General features: G+C 37.8%; 1 protein-coding gene across 2 annotated transcripts; it reads left to right on the forward strand.

The window, feature by feature from the left end:
• Window positions 1-6,853, forward strand: LOC149815716 (lipid phosphate phosphatase 2-like). Of its 2 annotated transcripts, XM_089988319.1 has the most exons (7): window positions 1-231; window positions 330-417; window positions 527-636; window positions 773-866; window positions 2,944-3,132; window positions 3,232-3,291; window positions 6,492-6,853. In XM_089988319.1, exons 1-7 carry the CDS (start codon window positions 16-18, stop codon window positions 6,686-6,688), a joined length of 954 nt encoding a protein of 317 aa, XP_089844445.1. In that variant the 5' UTR covers window positions 1-15; the 3' UTR covers window positions 6,689-6,853. The 2 variants fall into 2 exon arrangements, with proteins under 2 accessions (XP_089844445.1, XP_089844446.1); XM_089988320.1 differs by lacking the exon at window positions 3,232-3,291 and having other exon boundaries at window positions 16-231; window positions 6,492-6,819.
• The last annotated feature ends 4,666 nt before the right edge of the window (window positions 6,854-11,519 follow it).

The raw sequence follows: 11,519 nt of genomic DNA on the forward strand, positions 1-11,519 counted from the left end.
GCATTTCAGGCAAAGATGCCAGAAATTCAGTTGGGTGCCCACACAATTCAATCACATGGAGTTAAAGTAGCAAAGCTGCACATGCATGATTGGCTGATACTTGTATTTCTCATAGTGATAGAGATTGTTTTGAACGTTATACATCCATTTTACCGGTTTGTAGGGAAGGATATGATGACTGACTTGAAGTATCCACTGAAGAGCAACACTGTGCCATTTTGGGCTGTCCCTGTATGTTCTGCTTTTCAGCAATTTATTCCCTTCCATACTGAAAGTGATGTGCCGCTTTGCTCTTTTAAGGTTGTGTTGATTACTGTATTTTTTGCCAGGTAATTGCAATTGTGCTGCCATTTGTCATCATCCTTATATACTATCTAATCAGAAGGAATGTTTATGATTTTCACCATGCCATACTAGGTAAACTGACTTGTATGCTTGTTTCTGAGTTGGAAGCATTAGTACTTTACAACATCAGATATCATGGATAACATTGTCCATAACGATACTGTTTTGCATGGATGAACAGGACTTTTATTTGCTGTATTAATAACGGGGGTCATTACTGATGCTATCAAGGATGCTGTTGGTCGACCTCGGCCTGATTTTTTCTGGAGATGTTTCCCTGATGGAAAGGATGTAGGGTTTTTATTCCTTCAAATCAGGAATTTATTTGAATCTTTCATATGTTATTTTTATTTTCAGTCTTCTTGTTTTTTGTTTATTGGTTTATATGTCATTTTCTGATCGCAAATAATTGTTAAAAATTTTGCAGGTCTATGATACTGTGACAGGTGGTGTTGTCTGCCATGGAGAAAATAGTGTCATAAAAGAAGGGCATAAGAGTTTCCCTAGTGGCCATACTTCTTGTAAGCTGTTTTCCTCTTCTTCCTTTTCACTTTTCCAGTTAAGATATCTGCTGCTAAACTTTTTGTCTTCTTTCCATCAGTACCATCTTTTGCATTCTCGATTAAAGCTTTGGTGTTTTAGAGCTCGAATGCTTCTATTGTTGGCATTATGGAGTTATCTTTTTGTTTCATGGCGAATCACATAAAATAAAGAGAAGGAAAAGAAGCACTAGGAATATTTGGTGACGTGGGGTCACATAAATGCACAATTAGGGCATAGCCAAAACCTGAAAAAGTGAATCATGAAAGGGGACTAAGAAGGTTAAAACCAATGAGCAGAAATAAATCTCTGTTCTTGTTGAGGTGTATGCACTCTGTGAAACCAATTTGGACATTAAATTGAATCATTGCATGTCTAATGCTAGACTAGTGTTGTGAAAAGCGTTGAGGCGTAGCGAGGCGCTCCACCAAAATCTGAGGCGAGGTGTAAGCCTCGAGGCGTAAAGCGTAAGCCTAAAAAAAAAATATAACTTAAAAAAAATATAAAAAATTATAAATAAATAAAAAATGCTTTATTGATGAAGCAACAACTAACAAGAAATAAAAAATCTCAAATAAATAACTGAAAAAATATGAGATTAGCATGTAAAAGTAACATTAATGCAACAACTTGATCTATGTAAGTATCAAAGAAATAAAATATGAGCATTCCTTCAATAAAAAATTAACATTAACAATGAAATGCATATTAGCATTAACAACATCATGTCATAATTAAAATGGAAGCCTGATTGAGAGTTTTTGCCCTTGCAGGGAGGGGGGTCCGGGGGCTCCCCTCGGCCCGGGTTCTTGCTTAAAACAATAAATGGCAGGGGCCTTGGCCCCTGCTTGACAGGGACCACAATCGGCAGGGGCCAAGGGCCCTGCCTGTCGGAATAAATCGCACGGCAGGGGTCATGCTCCTGCCTGATGGAGAGATTGAAGAGAGGGAGGCAGACACGAAGGAAAAAAAATGAAGGGGGTCGGGGTTACCTGGGGTCTGGCAAGGGCTGCCGGATTCACGATTGCTTTCGGCAAGAAGGAGGAGGCCGAGAAGGGCGAGATTGTGAGAGACAAGAGAGAGGGACTACGAGAGACGAGAGAGAGAGGTGGGAGAGACCGAGACAAAATGTGAGAGACTGTGAGAGACGAGAGAGAGAGAGAGAGAGAGGGGCTGCGAGAGATGAGAGAGAGAGAGGGAGAGACTGTGAGAGACGAGAGAGAGGGTCTGCGAGAGAGAAATTAGGGCCCCCGACCCTCATTAGGGTCGGGGGTAACATTTTAATGTTGGTCAATGAGGGTTTTGACCCTCATTTGACCAACAACATGAGGCGTGCGCGCCTCACGGTGAGATGCGCCTCGCCTCGAGGCATACGCCTCAAGGCGTATGAGGCCTACGCCTCGATGCTTTTACGCTTCATGACTACGCCTCAAGGCACAAAGGCCCTCATCTTAAGGCGGGGCACACTTTTTGCGCCTTGATGCGCGTTTTTAATAACACTGTGCTAGACACATTGGATGTTGATTTACCAGTTCCTCTTAATTGTACTTGCATCATTACGTGATTAACATGAAAGGAAGCTGACTATAAGCATAAGCCAACCCTACTCTCTCTCACACTAGGATTTATGAAAAGGCGAGATGTTGCTCTAGAAATTGTAGATGATGGTTCAAATGCTAAGATTTGGTATTACAGATCTATGATCCAAGAATGCATTTATTTATACAATTAAGGACATGTAGAGTTAAAAATTGTAGTTGAAACCATAATGCTACCTGGTTATAGTGGGCGTTAATATGTTTCACTTAGTTGCATAGCAATGATTTTTCTTGTGCATTATGCATTGATCCCTTGGTTGATAATTCAACATACCTAACCCCTTATCTTTTCAGCTTCTATAAATCATTTTAATATTCTCTTTTTTATTCCACTTACTTGGTATAGATTCCTTCAAGAATGTTGGCTTTCAAGCACAACTGCATGTAGCATGTTCACTTGGCTGGTTCTATATCCATCAGGAAGATATTAAGACATACTGAAAGTCAAAATCTTGTGCAGGGACTTTTGCTGGTCTAGGATTTCTTTCATTATATCTGTCTGGAAAAATTAAAGCATTTGATCGAAGCGGTCATGTTGCAAAACTGTGCATTGTCTTCCTGCCCTTACTTTTTGCAGCTCTTGTTGGAACTTCTCGTGTAGATGACTATTGGCATCATTGGCAAGATGTATTTGCTGGTGGTCTTCTAGGTTCGTGGACTATTATGATTGAGATTAAACAAAGTGAATCTTATCTAAAGTTGCATATTTAAGCTTGTTTCTTACTCGATCCTTTACTATATTCTTCAGGTATGACAGTTGCTACATTTTGCTATTTGCAGTTCTTCCCAGCTCCATATCATTCAGATGGTACATTTTAACCTTCAAATTTCTCTCTCATTTCCTTTTTATGTCTATATTAATCTCTTTTTATGCTATGAAACCAATTTTTGATAGCCCCTAAATCAATGCAGAATGTGACTTCCATCAAGTTAAAGAAGCTTGTTTTTTGTGCTATGCTACCTTGACACTTCTGGAGGACCAACCTCTCACTTTTCGACACTTGGACAATTGGACACCAAAACTGAGTCTCCTAGACACTTCATGGAAACTTCATTTTTCAACATAGATTTTTCCGACCATGTCTAACACTTTTGTCTTATTACGTAAAGTGTCTGATGTCGGACACTTTGTCTCAACCTTGTTTAAACCCTATTTTCTCTCCATATATTTTATTGGATTCTAACTCCACGTAAATGAGTAGGCATGCGTCATGCCCCTTTGGTATATAGAAAGAGGTTTCTCTCTCTCTCTCTCTCTCTCTCTCTCTCTCTCTCTCAATTTGATGGTGAAGTCAAGCTAGTTGCTCTTGCTATTACCACAATCGTGCCTCACTCAATCCCATTCAAGAATTTACCTTTTTTTTACAAATTTGATGAATTGTGTGGTGCCACATATAGGGAAAGGTGAACTGAGGATATCTCATTTTTTCTTTTGAAATAGTTCTTTCATTTTTACTTAATTACCTCTCTCTCTCAATTTGATGATGATGTCAAGCTAGTTGCTCACACTATTACCACAATCAAGCCTTGCTCGATCCCATTCAAGAATTAACTTTCCTTTTTTTACAAATTTGATGAATTGTGTGGCGCTACATATAGGGAAAAGTGAACTGAGGATGTGTCATTTTTTCTTTTGAAATGGTTCTTTTATTTTTACTTAATTACCTCTCTCTCTCTCTCTCTCTCTCTCTCTCTCTCTCTCTCTCTATATATATATATATATATATATATATATATATATATATATATATATCGTACCTACGTCAGACACTGAATCCATGTCAGTGTCCAAGTACATAGTTTTGTAGTCATGGGTTTCCTTGAACCAGAATTAATTTTCCAAATCGGTATCTTGTTTTGTCCAATCGACCTTTTCAAGCTTTCTAGATTTTCAAAAAGCATGATGAGCAACATTATTCAAGCATTTTTTTAAGCCATGTTTGATTGTTCCAGTTGCTGTCTTCGGTTAAGTATTAGTCCCTAAAAGTAGATCTCTCCATGTAATCTTATTGAGAAAATAAATATAGAAAGCAACCGTTAGATGACTATGTTTGATAAGAAAATTTCATATTGGTTGGTTGAATTTGTTATATCTTGGTAGTATGTCACATATGTGCGGGTGCGGGTGCGGATGCAGCACTTCAAAAAGACTTGGGGGGGGAGGGGGTGCGGAGAGGATATATATAATTTTTAACAGTTTTAAGTTAACACTACGTGTATTTGTATGCATTTATGTATTTATATATATAATATAGATAAAAATGGACTTGATTAGGGTTAACTGAATCTACTTTTGTATAAAAATGGACCTGAGTGTGGTTGACTTCACCTAACACAAAGGAAGCTGTGTCCAAGTGTTGCACCCGCGTGGGTGCGGGTGCGGTGCCCTGTTAGAAGAGTCCGTGTGACATAGCGTGGTAGTCTTCATGTTTCTAATCACTAGGAACAGTAAGGGGGAGATGCCAACTGACAGAAACATAGCAATGAGTTCTGCCAAAGTGTCAAACTGACAGAAATATAGCAGTGACTTCTGCAAAGAAGTTTGGGATGTTCCTCTTTACTACTGGGAAGGGCATGAACGTCTTCATCTGCCTTTTTGCTATATTACCATGAATTTTGTTTCTCATTTTCTTCAAACTGGCTCTGGTTGAGAAATCAAGGTTCCAATTGAAATTTCATGTAATTAGCCAGTTGTCTCGCTTGGTTGGCCAGTAATCTGGTCTCTGTTGGGGGATCAAGATTATGTAGAGCCTTCTCTTTGTAAGACACGTTTCATTAATCATTATCCATGTAATGTCACTCAGTGACAAGTGATTTCAAGAAAAGTTTTATTAGCAGATGCTTGACAGCTCTTTATTTGCCAGATACTCTGTAGTAATATATATTTCATGTCTTATATATATATATATATAATAGTCACAAATATTGTTATCAGCTAATCCCAGTGAGGTATAATATTGGGATATTATAGGTTTTTCATTAAATCTCGGAAAATCTCAGGATTTAAAAAATAAAATGAAAAAATAAAAAATAGGAAAAAAATAAGAAAAAATAGATGTAAAGCTTAATATATTCCATTTCTTTCCCTTTCTCTGTCTTTCTTTCCTTCGTACCTTCATTATTTCTTCCTTACCTTTTTCTCTACTTCCTTCTTCCCTCGTCGCAGGGCAGCCACCGAGATCCCCTTACTCTTTCTCTTCCTTCTTTTTTTCCCTGTTGCAACTCTCAAGGCAGCCACCGGGAGTAGGGTCAAAGTCAAAGACCCTCTTATGTTAAAAAATTTAAAATCCTAAGGGGAAAAGTTAAAAAACTGATACCAAAAGTAACCTTTTAAAAAAACATTAACATAAATATCCTTTTTTTTCTAAAATCCCAAAATACCCCTACACTAACACTTTTGAAAATTGAACAGCTGCTGGGATAGCGATGTGTTATATAAATTGCTGATATTTTCAAAATAATGTGATATTTTACCTTTAATATCGCGATATTTTCAAAGTATCGGCGATATCTGTGACTATATATATAGCCATCTGCAAACATGCTACAGATGCAGTACGCAGTGTGGTGTTTATCCTAGCTTGATTGGTGAACAACTAGAGGTGCAACTTCTGTCATTTTTTCTGCAGTAATGACAGTTGTTTTATTTCATTTGCTATTTTGTGGTATATGTTCATGCTTGAATCCGTTCATTTCTGTTAATTGCAATTCAATGCATAAAGCATGTGCCTACCACTTAAACCCACTTGAGATGCTTGTTTTTTCTGTATTTTGCGCTTCAAGTGGGTGGAAATGCCTTATGGGTGAAAACCCCCTCACATGTTTGTTCTCTGTCAGTTGGCATGATATATGATGTAACGATAGTCTGCAAAACTATCATATGAATCAATTTGTTTGAGAAAGCTAGACGCAATGGATTTCTTTTTGGTACTTTTCATTGCATGTTGGTGTGGTTACGTAAACTCTGTGTTTGTTGACACATACATGGTGTTGGTGGTTCTGATGCAGGTTGGGGGCCGCATGCATATTTCCAGATGTTGGAAGCTTCACGTAGCAACGAAGAACAATCAAATGCTAATCACCTTAGTTTACGAGGAACAGAATTTGAGACCTCATATCAACATTCTGTACAACTTGAGGGAATGGGAAGATACAGCACGCGTGACACCAGTCCCATACTTGATGTGGAGGCTGGAAGAAGGTGAATTCTTTTGTTTCTCCTTCCCCTACAGCAAAAACATGCCTCCCACTGTAACATAGTTGAGTACCTTCTGTAATTTGGCATAAACTCCCTTTGCTTCAGGTTTTGTGAATGAGCAGATTTTTTTTAGCCAAATGTGTATCTGCAGTTTCCAGGTTGATATATTTGTTAGAACAAACACACTTTTCCATTAGAAAACGTTGGTATTGAATCAATCACGACATATTTTGAGATTGCTGACCAACATGCTTTGTGGACGCAGGCAAGTTTGGATGAAATTTACTATATCTCACATTTATCATTTGTGAGAATATCTAATTGAAACTTTTTGTATGCATGTTGAACTATGTCACATGGACACTATAGATAGGATCTTCTCTCTGGGGACATGACAGGAAACGGTGATAACGGACCGCCCTTCCTGAGATTGGATGGATATCACAGTGAGAGAAATCAAGATTCATTATGGCACTGCTGTATAAGAGGCTGCTGCATAGAGAATGTTGTCTTTGGTGTTGGGCTCTCAAGAGTCGAGATGTTGCACGTTTGCTTTAATACATTAGCGCCTAGCGGCATGGTGAGGGTGACAGTCGATCGGCATTACCCTTTTTATCTTTTTTACAGGATTTGCAATTAACTCTGTTTGGGAACTGTCAGTCAGAGTGAGTTTAAGTATTTGGTAAAGTGGCAGCTGCCAATTTCTGGATTTGGCAGCTACCACCTCTGGGAGGTTTAATGCAAAATACAACGGGGAGGCCATCTCACCTCCTTTCCCAAATGCATAAAACACCTCCCAGCAATTACGTCCCAAACAGAGTTTGACCAAGTTTTTGTCAAATGCATAAACTCCTATCCCAGCAATTAGTTCCCAAACAGAGCCTTAATATTAGCTCCGCGGTCTACCAGTTCGGAAGGAGTTTAGCAATTAGAAAAGTGAAAGGCTTCCAATTCAATTCCTGGGATTGGCAAGTTCTTAGGGTTGGAAACTGATTGGTTTCCTTTGGATATCTGACATATTGATTACTGTTTAATCAGATTTGGTAGAAAATGCCAAGGCCCTGTTTGTAAGAGCCCGGATCGAGTGCAATCACATGGCATAAATTTTGTACATTAAGCACCTGATTGCCCTCCATTAGGCCTTCGCCCCACAACTGTCAGGCTTGTCACCAAGATTGAGGGTAATTAGGTTCTTAATGCACAAATATTTGTGCAATCATATCATATTGCACCTGATCTTTTCACTGTTTGTTAACTGTGGCAGCTAACGGTGCAGTTAAGGAATCTCCAAATTTTGTGGTTTCATCTAATCCACATGATTGTTTGAGATAAGTGGAACGGTTCATCTGATGATTTACTACTTTGGAATGCAGCTAAAAAACTGAAATTAATACAGAAAATGCTGTACTTATGACAAAAATGATGCGTTTTAAAAAATATCTTGCAATTTACTAAATCCACTGGCTGAATGGACAATACTATAGGCTTTCAATTTTTTTAACACTTTTACCTCTCATAAATACGATCTTCCGTTTTTTGTGCGTTATGACTCTAAAACAACATACCCACAGATCTCGTCAACAAAATCACATGGAAGATTGTGATCTTCCAAAAAGGATTGTGAGATTCTAAAAAATTTGTAAAACTCATGATGAGTTTAGCATGATCATTTGCAAAAATCATAAAATTTGTGAAAGTCTTGTAATTGTGAAATTGCATGAGTATTGCAAGGCACATTACAAAAAATCCTTTAAGTGTCGTGGAAGTTCATAATTTGTGAAATTTTGAAAGAGTATTGCACGATGTATTGCAAAAGTTTGATATTATGAAATTTCTTATTCGTATTGCACCGCTATTTCAAAATTTCTTTTTTTTTTTGTGAAATTACATCCCATATAATGACGTTTCATTTATCATTTCTTTTTTTCATATATGGATGCCCCACATTTGCAACCCTAGGGTTCTTGTGGTCTCCAATCGATGGCCCCAAATCTTTTCAGATGACATTTTGATGACATTATGACAACATTTGGGTGTTCATCCCCAATTATCAGACTTTTGCAAATTTTATGATTTTTGCAGGTGATTGCACAAAACTGGTCATGAGTTTCGTAATTTTTTAAAAAAGTTTGCATTTTTTTTGGAATATAGCCACCTCTGATGCGATTTTGTTGGTGAGTTCTGCGGGTGTATTATTTTAGCATCATGATGCACAAAAATAAAAAATTCACATTTGCAAGGGATAAAAGCATCCAAAAAAATTAAAACCTGCAGTATTGTCCATTCGACGAACTTGATAAATTACATAGTGTTTTTTAAAAATAAGTCATTTTTTGATATATAAATATATACTTATACTAGGAGTCACTACAATGACATTTTTTTTACAAAACAAAGACAATTAGAAACAGTTGAAACTACAGTTAATTGTCCCATTTCCATGCAGAATTAGCATATATATAGAGTGGTAGCTGAACAACTACCAGCGGAACACTGTGATAGGCTCTCAGCTTTGGTTTTCGGCCGAAACACGTTTAACAGTGACAAAAGTTGTCACTAAAGGTCTCAATGAGACTTTTAGCAACAAAAGTCACGCTAAAGGTCTCGCCAAGATTTTTGATGGTGACAAAAGTCGCCGCTTAAGGTGTTTTGGCAGTCATCCCATTTTTGTTGTGCTTCTAATGATTGCCTAGCTACCACCTACTCAGGTTGTCATATTCTAGTGATTTCTTGTACCAGTGGACAAGCAAATTGTCCCTTGTTATTGGACTGTTTTGGGCCGCTGATGCACATTGATCATCAACGACATTTTTTTTACAAAACAGAGACAATTAGCAACAGTCGAGACTATCGTTAATTGCCCAATTTCCACGCAGAATTAGCGATCATGACCGCCGCTAATTGTCCAAAATCAACCCTAGACGTGCAATATATATATAAGAAAAAGTGGTAGCTGCACAACTACCAGCGGAACGTGTGTGATGGACTCTCAGTTTCGGTTTTCCACTAAAACACATTTAACAGAGACAAAAGTCGCCATTAAAGGTTTTGTACGAGACTTTTTGTCGCCACTAAAGCTCTTGTTAGGCGGAAACAAGCATGGAGCATCCATCATGCGTGTGATGGACGTTCCGTGATTTTTGTAGACTTTTGAAAAAGTGATAGAACTATTGACGAAAAGGGGATGATTGGCAGACTTCTTGATTCTCATTCGCGAGAGTTTTGGGACAAGGAGAAAGAAGTGTCACCTCCAGACAAAAATAGACACATTTTTGGGATTTTTAATTTTTTTGAGATTTTAAATTGATAATATACAAGATCAGGTTCAGCATCACCTGTTTGTGGGTTGGGTATAGCCAACCAATTCTTGATTGGACTCATGGTTATCTACCTCAGTGAAATCTCTGGCTAAAGAAGGAGAACCTGCATCAACAAGACGGAAAATAGAGAATCCATTTCTAAGGTTTCACGACCTGAGTCTATGTTCACTTCATCTTCTAAAGTTCCCAGGATGTTCGAGGATTTTCTATGTGCCTTCAATTGTATAATCAAAATTGAACCTTTGAATGTAAAATCAAGTTTCTTATTGTAAAATTATGGCACATTTTAGGCTATTGATCTTTGGAGTCGTTTACTTGTCTCTACACATCGAAGTGGTTGTTGTCGCTGCATGTTCTTTTTTCACGTAGCGACCATTTTCACTCGTTCAGAAGAATGACTGAAATACTTTTCAATGCAAGTCTTGAACTTGTTCTTAAGCGACTCACTTCTATACCTTATCGAATCAGTTCTGGAAAAAGCATATGCTGAAACCTACAAGGTTTGTTTAGAGGGAAGAAGCTTTTGATCACGTATTTGCATTATGTAAGCATGTCTCAAGGGCTTAAAAAAAAAACGAACAGCCCCAATGTACAAAAATTGTAATTACTCAAAGTGTGTTTTCACCTAAGAACATATTGCAAGGTGCAAGTAATTAACAAATCATAATTAACACGAGTCAATACAACCCACACTTTAAGTTTCAGCTCAGTAGGATCATACCTTCAATTGTAGAAAATATTTAACCCGAATACACTTATAAATTAACAACCCTTATTGAGCATCAAAATAAATGTACACATGGAGCTGATTTGAACCTTGCAACATTAAGAAAATTCTTGCTGTTGTTTTTTTGTGTAATCGAAGCCTTACTAATATCTTTACTCCAACAATTTTACCCCAACTCAAAATTGGTTAAAGTCCAGCTCCATTGACAACCAACCGTTTTTGTCTAAAGAGCCAAAACAATTCATACCTAAATCATTCCAGTTTAAACTGCTCTGAATCTGGTCTAATCTAGATCCCAAACCAAACTCAACCCTACCTATTAAAGACTTAGCCTGATATTTACTTGACCTATTTGTATCCAAACCAGTATTATACACCCTTACATGATCACCTCTACATGTCTGAAGTATAGGATGCATCTGAACCCAATTTCCATTGGTTTGGGTTTAATCCAACTTAAGATCCCACTTAAATTGGATTAGTGAAATCCAGCTCCATCCCAAATAAACCGACCCACTTACACCCTTTTATGCGTTGACGTGAAAATGGATTTTCAGCCAAAAGAGTGCAGGCTAGGTATCATGTGCAGCATGTACCTTGATCATTGGAGCAACATCGTAGCATGCATGTCATGAGTTGAGTGTAAATACCGCATGCATGCAATGATCAGGTAGGAGTCAAACACAAAATAGCCAGTCACCTCTTAAAGTTGGCGAGCCATAATCTGGACAATCTGAAAGTTGGAAGTTATTAAGATGGGTTAAATCCTTTTGTTACATAAACCACATGAC

The sequence above is a fragment of the Nuphar pumila genome, chromosome 15, assembly GCF_984573655.1.
Source record: "Nuphar pumila chromosome 15, dmNupPumi1.hap1.1, whole genome shotgun sequence".
In the NCBI taxonomy this organism is placed as follows: Eukaryota; Viridiplantae; Streptophyta; class Magnoliopsida; order Nymphaeales; family Nymphaeaceae; genus Nuphar; species Nuphar pumila.